At 39.1% G+C, this 7,498-nt stretch overlaps 1 protein-coding gene across 1 annotated transcript; it reads left to right on the top strand.

Annotated features, from left to right (window-relative positions):
• Positions 1-3,889: 3,889 nt before the first annotated feature.
• LOC147510240 (EIN3-binding F-box protein 1-like) lies at positions 3,890-7,247 on the top strand. Its single transcript, XM_086602256.1, has 2 exons — positions 3,890-4,227; positions 4,513-7,247. The coding sequence occupies exons 1-2, from the start codon at positions 4,203-4,205 to the stop codon at positions 6,435-6,437; spliced, it is 1,950 nt and encodes a 649-aa protein (XP_086458382.1). The 5' UTR covers positions 3,890-4,202; the 3' UTR covers positions 6,438-7,247.
• The last annotated feature ends 251 nt before the right edge of the window (positions 7,248-7,498 follow it).

Below are 7,498 nucleotides of genomic sequence, written 5' to 3'. Positions count from 1 at the left end.
AAAAACGTTACAGAACACCTTGGGAATCTTAAGAAATTGTGGGATGAATTAAACATATATCATCCATACACCATATATATATGCTAAGACACTTTTGAAATGGGCTGAAGAAGATAAAATATTTGCATTGTTTCGTAGTCTCAAACCATAATATGAAATTCTAGAGAGCAATATTTAATGGAAAACACTCTTCCATCACTTCTTGTTGTTTGTGCAACCATTCAGCGAGAGGAAACAAGAAAGAAAACCATGAACTCTGAGTTGAAGTCTCTAATCTCTGAGTCTTCTATTCTACTTGTAGATAATGGTTTTCAAAAGAAGTCACAGGGAAAAATGGAATCGCCTCACTGTGATCATTGTGGCAAAAACTGGCACACCGTACCAAGGACTGTTATTGGAAATTGCATCCGCACCTTAAAAAGGAATCGTCCAAGAAAGATCACGCTGCAGTAGCGGAGACATCAATCTCCAACTCAGACATCAGTCATCAGTTGAGTCAAATTCTCCAACAGCTTACCAAGTCTAGTCCATCTAACAAAGGTCTATTCGCTTCAACTCATATATGTGTCAGGTAATTTACATGCCTATTTTACTATGCCAGAAAATAGTAATTCATGGATAATTGATTCAGGAGCTACTGATCATATGGCTAATTGCCTTTCATCTGTCCATAATTTTGTACCCAAGACAGGAAAACATAATATCTCCATGGCCAATGGATCCACCGTTCCTATTCTAGGTAGTGGTCAAGTAAATTTTTTTATCTCAAAAACCCAATAATGACGCTCTTGTTGTTCCGTCATTCCCAGTTCAGCTTCTATCTATTGGAAAAATTACAAACTCCTTAAATTGTGTCATTTTTTCCCCAACTCTGTCGTCTTTCAGGATCGAAAGCTGAAAATGACGATTGGTCAAGACATTTATTCGAATGGGCTATATTTGCTGAATTCTCATAAGAAAGCATGTCAAGCTAGTGGTTTAGTTGAGAGTCGTATTTTGCATAAAAACTTAGGCATCCATCAAGTCGTGTCCTATCAAATTTGTTTATGTTTCTTTCTATGAACTCTGATGAAGTTTGTGATGTTTGTCAATTCTCTAAACAAACTCGTTTACCTTGTTCAAACTCACACACTATGTCTAATAAATTGTTTGAGTTAATTTATTTTGATGTTTGGGGACCTACTCCTATTAATTTATATGATGGTTATAGGTATTTTGAGTTGTTTATTGATGATAAATCTCGTACTACGTGGTTATATTGTTGAAATCCAAGACTGAGGTTGTCTGCTTTCAAAGATTTTTATACAATTGTTACTAATCAGTTTGGGGCTAAACTCAAGATGTTTAAATCTGACAATGGTACTGAGTTTGCTAAAGGACTGCTACTTGAGTATCTTCGTAGCTAGAGAATAATTCATCAAACAAGTTGTGTTGGCACACCTCAGTAGAATGGTGTGACTGAAAGAAAAAATAGATATCTTTTGGAGACCACTCGTGCTTTTATGCTTGGCAAGAATGTTCCTAAGCAATACTGGTCTCATGACGTCTTAGATGTTGCGGCATATCTGATTAACCGTCTTCCCAATTGGATTCTTGATTTTAAGTCTCCATTGGTAGTTCTCAAAACTAGGCGCTTCTCATATGCAAGTTTTCGGGTGTGTATGTTATGTGCATCAACAAGCAATCCATCAGGATAAATTTGATGCTCAGGCTACTTGATGTATCTTCCTTGGTTCTTCCCCCTGGTTTAGGCCTAAACAAGGAGTGTGCGCCCCCTAATCGAGTTTGTTCGGTTTGCTCTTTACAAAGTAGTTTCTATAAGTAAAACTCCACTCTTTTAGAAACAGCAATGCACGATTGTGCATATATATAGATCCCTGTAACAAACCCTAGAATCAATCAAACAAAAAAAAAGCATCTTTCTTCTCCAGTGGACGTAGGTTGCTGCAATGGCTTCGAACCATTATAAACTTTGTGTGTTATGTTTCTACAGCATACCTATTAAGGTGTACATATTCGGTGTGCATATATACATTCAATGTGCAAAACAAATCAGTGTGCATTTTAATGGGGGTATGCACATGGTTTTACAACTCAATTGATGTGAACCGGAGTTAGAGCTCCCCGGTTGGTTTTTTCATGCTTAAACAACTGGTTCTATTGCCAATTTGAACTGTCTAATTCAAGTTAGAAACTGGTAAACTCAGTGGTTCAACTGTAACTCGATTAAAAAATTAGTAACTCGGTGGTTTTTAGTCAACCTGACCGTGTTGACTCAACTTGATCTAGGAGGATCTTTACCAGCATTAATAACTCTTCCACCAATACTTGTCGTTAATAATTTCTGATAGTAATTACTATCAATAGTTTTTGCCTCCTGTCGTCGCTTCCTAACGACGACGCCTCCTATTACCGCTTTCTGCTTCCGCTTCTGACAAGATGGTTATACAAGAAAGATAATTATAGGGAATGGTTAAGTTATATCAGAAGGATGATCATACAAGATGGTTCGACCATGATGCTTCTGTCTACTACAAGACTAGTTCTACTATGGGGCTTATGGGACTATGAGTTAGGAGATAGGATATTGTTAGGAATTCTAATGCTTGTTAAACACTTGTTGAGTAGGGCAAAGAGTCACACTCTATCACTAAGTCTTGTAACCCTAAGAGGGGCAATTTTAGTACTTGTAAAACTCTCTAGTAGAGTATGAAACACTTTCAACTCTATAAATAGGTATTGTAATCCAAAGGGAGCAAGTACAGTACACAGGGAGAGAAATAACTTAGGTCTTGTAATCCAAAAATAAGCAAATAGAAAAAACTTCTATTTATTGTAAATATGTTTTGGACACCAATAAAAGAAAACCCTATATGTTTTGGACACCAATAAAAGAAAGCCCTATAAGATATTTTTCCTCCATTGTTAATCTTTTTTGCTTTATTCTTGTTTAATATTACTTCTCTTTAATAATCTTTTCTATCTACGTGGTTGTTGTTTGGATCACAACCCAAACATTAGATACTTTGCTTTATTAATCTTAGATATATCGTACTTTTTAGGACTTCTCTTAACAAAGAACCACCAGAGTTTTATTTGAATTGGTGGTTTGAACCAGGATCTGTATGGTTCAATTCGAAAATAAAAAACCAGTTCTAAAAACCATGGGTATACACGATCTGTGTGCACACTCAAAATAGATATGTGCAACTCGTGTGCATACATATAGAGGTATGCACATTCAAACATATACATGTCTCATTATGCTTATTCTTTTTTGTTAGTTTTGCATGTCAAGATTTGTATGTACATAAACATAATCGTGTGCATATCTAAAGGGTTATGCATAATTGGAATGAAATTATCATAAAAACACTGGATCAATTTGTTCTTGTGGGTTATTTTAGTTTCAAATAAGTTTTTTTTTTTTGGCTAATTTCATTTGGAATATATGTGTCTTAATGAGCGATTAAAAAAAAACGTGCCATCTGATTTTAACCCGAATGGCCCAATTTCATGCTACATTTCGGTAGTTTACACTTCACACCTAATGGAGAAATAACCCTGAAATTATTTTGGTCCGGAACTACGGACTAGAGTCGTACAGAAAAACCCAAGTAAAAATAGGGTTTCCAAGAAAATTATGATACTATTGTCTTCCTTTTAATTAAATCATAGTGAACGCGTGATGTGAGCTAAATAATTCCAAAAAGTAAACCCACCAAGTAGAAAAAAGGATTAAAAAAAAAAAGACAGGGGGAAAGAACCAAAAAATGAAAAACAACACTGGTATCCGGTTTCTAGTATTTTTAGGTAAGGGAGGGGAAGAATGGGTAAGAAAATAGCAGTATTGGGTCAGATACATAGCACTTAAGCATGTGTGTCCCATAAACAAAAAAACAAAAAACAATAATTTACGGCTGAAGTGGACAACGTCTTGAAATAAAAGGTGTTAAGAGGAAATGAGATTCGATCAAATTCACATCACAAGTTTTTCTTCTTCCACGTTTTTCCCTTTTAATTTTTTTGCCCTCTCGATAGGGTTTCGTTGAATCTTTTCTGTAAATGCATTCAGTTTTTCAAGATCTAAAAATAAATCTGATTCCGTTATTCCTCTCCTTTTTTGCTCTCTTTAGAGGGTTCTCCCGTTTCAATCGGTGCTTTATCGACTCCCCAGTACTTCTTTTTACTCTATTATACTCATGCCGGCTCTCGTCAACTACGGTGGTAAGCTCCGGATCTTTATGTTTCTAGCTTTTATTGTAGATCTTTGATTTTACATGCTTTATGTATCAATTATAGTGGATCCGTTTTTTTTTTTTTTTTTAATTTAGCTGTATTGTTTGTTGATAGGATTTGTTTTCGTATTGGTATGTAGTGTAGATCGTGTTGATTTAGGAAGATTGTGGTTGGAATTTGTAGTTTATGCTAGATTAAGAGGGATCTATATGGATTTGATGTTTGTTGTTGTTAATCTGAGGCTGAGGTGAATTTGGTTTGTGATTTTTATAGGGGATGACGATTTCTGTACTGGGGGGTCGATATTTTCGAATATCACCATGGACACGAGCCTCTTGCTTTCACTTGGTTCCCACGTTGATGTGTATTATCCTCCTCGTAAGAGGTCTCGTGTCACTGCACCATTTGTATTCAGAGGAGACAATTTTAGACTGGCAAAGCAGCCGGCTATTGATGTTCTTCCTGATGAGTGTCTCTTTGAGATCTTCAGACGGTTGTCTTCAGGCCAAGAAAGGAGTGCCTGTGCTGGTGTCTCCAAGCGCTGGCTTATGCTTCTGAGCAGTATTAGCAGGACTGAAGCCTGTGCTACTGAACCTGCTCAGGTTAAACTGGTTAAGGGTGATGATGAGATCATGGAGGAAGGGAAAGATGAAGTTGAGAGTGATGGACACCTTACCAGATCCCTGGAGGGGAAGAAGGCTACCGACATTAGACTTGCTGCCATCGCTGTTGGAACTGCTAGCCGTGGTGGGTTGGGTAAGCTGATGATCCGAGGGAGCAATTCTAAACGAGGGGTTACCAACGTTGGTCTTTCAGCGATTGGTCGTGGTTGTCCTTCGCTCAAGACTCTTTCCCTGTGGAACGTCTCTTCTATTTGCGACGAAGGTCTTATTGAGATTGCCAAAGGTTGCAGCAAGTTAGAGAAGCTTGACCTCTGCCAGTGTCCTATTTCCAACAAGGGTTTACTTGCTATTGCAGAGAATTGCCCCAATTTAAGCACTTTGACGTTAGAGGGTTGTTCTAGCATTGGAAATGAGGGTTTGCAAGCAATTGGGAAAAGTTGCTTGAATTTACAGTCTCTCTCTATTAAGGACTGCCCACTTGTTGGGGATCAAGGAATTGGATCTCTGGTGTCTTCAGCTTCTTACACTTTGAAGAAGGTAAAGCTTCAAGCTTTGGATATCACCGATCTCTCGCTTGCTGTTGTTGGCCACTACGGAAGAGCTATCACTGATCTAGTCCTCATGGGCCTCCAGAAAGTGAGTGAGAAGGGCTTTTGGGTCATGGGTAATGCTCATGGTTTACAACAGGTGAAATTGTTTACCATCACCTCATGTCGTGGGGTGACAGATATCGCTCTTGAAGCAGTTGGAAAAGGTTGCCCAAATCTAAAGCAGCTTTGCCTTCGCAAATGTTCTTTTCTATCTGACTGTGGGATGGTAGCTTTTGCAAAAACTGCAGCATCCCTCGAGAGTCTGCAGTTGGAAGAGTGCAACAGGATCTCCCAAGCTGGGGTTCTTAGTGCCCTTTCCAACTTTAAGGCTCAGTTGAAAGCACTTTCCATTATCAAGTGCATGGGTATCAGAGACATAGTGTCTGGTTTGGATACGCTCGCTCCTTGCAACTCTTTACGTTCCCTGTCGATCCGCGATTGTCCTGGATTTGGTAGTGCCAGGTTGGCATTGGTAGGAAAGCTGTGCCCACAATTGCAGCAGGTAGACTTGAGCGGGCTTTCTGGCATCACAGACGTCGGGTTTCTCCCGTTGCTTGAGAACTCTGAGACAGGTTTGGTGAAGGTGAACCTCAATGGTTGTTTGGGTATCACAGATTCTGTAGTTTCAACCATGGCTAGGTTACACGGTGAGACCCTCCAGGTGCTAAGTCTGGATGGCTGTAAGAAAGTTACAGATGTGAGCTTGTTTGCAATTGCTGTGAACTGCTCTGTGCTTCGTGATCTTGATGTTTCAAAGTGCGCAATAACTGATCAAGGTGTGGCTGCTCTGTCATGTGCAAAGAAAATGGAATTGCAAATCCTCTCCTTGTCAGGTTGTTCACTAGTATCAGATAAGTGCATGGCCTACCTTGCAAATATGGGTCAAACCTTGGTGGGTTTGAATCTCCAACATTGTAATTCCATCAGAAGCAGCACAATTGAGCGTCTTGTGGACAGCCTTTGGAGCTGTGACATTCTTTCCTAAACTAGGAGCTGAGACGCCCACACAAGGATCCAAGAAGAACAGAAGTCGGTGGTTGTTTGGATCTGGGTGTAGGAGAACCTTGGCGCCACTTGGAAGTACTACTAGTAGTAGAGAAGCATCATTTTATTTGGGTAGCAGAGTGTCGACTTGCTTTTTATACCCGTTTGTGACGGGTTTCCACTTCTCCCATTGACTCGGTTGTTTTCCAGTGACTTTGGCTGGTAACTTTTTCCTTTTTTGCAGCCTTCCTTCACATCGGAAAGCTGTTGCAAGTGTTTGGCTCCTCTTACTTGGGGGTAGCCTCTTTCATGGCCATTGTTTTCTGAGAATACAGTCACTGAGTTCTGGGATTAGGGTTTCAGTTGTATTTGATTTGTCATTACCACGGTAGCGTCATTCTGGTTTTTGTGATGCCTGGTGTCTTCACCTGGCCACTCATTTTTCGTTCAAAATGTTGGTTAAGCTTTTGTTCGAGTCGGTACTTATCAGTTGTTTTCAGGTCTTTCCACGTTTGTTTACCGAATTTTCCACGTGTTTGAACTTGTTCTACGTGATGGTTGTCTCTGTTTTCCGTTGGGGTTGGTTCACTGTTATGCCCTAGTTGCTTTTGGCTGTTCTAGGTCTGGCTCCTGAGTATCCTGGGCTTTGGCAGTGGTAGCAATTTACAAGTCTGCCATTATGACCTTTGTTGGTCGTTTTTTTTTCAAAGCCCTAGTTTTATTCAAGGCCAGTGTGTTCTTTGAACTGTACCCTGCAACTTATTGTAATATCAATATGAATGAATGGAATGGTATTTGCTATTGCTGTAAATGAATTTGAGTGACGGTATTTACTATTTCTTCAAATCTACTTGAAAGGATTGTTCTTTACATATTTAAGCTTGGGTGTACTTATTCACGGAAAGGTTGGATGTGCATTGCACTTAATTCATAGGATTTATCAACTAATGCTGTCGTTGGTTGCAGCAAGAGTGCAGGTTTAATCAAATTATTGAAGAACATTTCTTCTTTTTAATCTGTTGGGATTATGTAACAGACTGAATACCTGTCAGGCTATCACGT

This window comes from Coptis chinensis, chromosome 3, assembly GCF_015680905.1.
Source record: "Coptis chinensis isolate HL-2020 chromosome 3, ASM1568090v1, whole genome shotgun sequence".
NCBI lineage: Eukaryota > Viridiplantae > Streptophyta > Magnoliopsida > Ranunculales > Ranunculaceae > Coptis > Coptis chinensis.
Note: the sequence above shows the minus strand (reverse complement) of the source record. Positions and strands in the feature narration are given on the sequence as shown.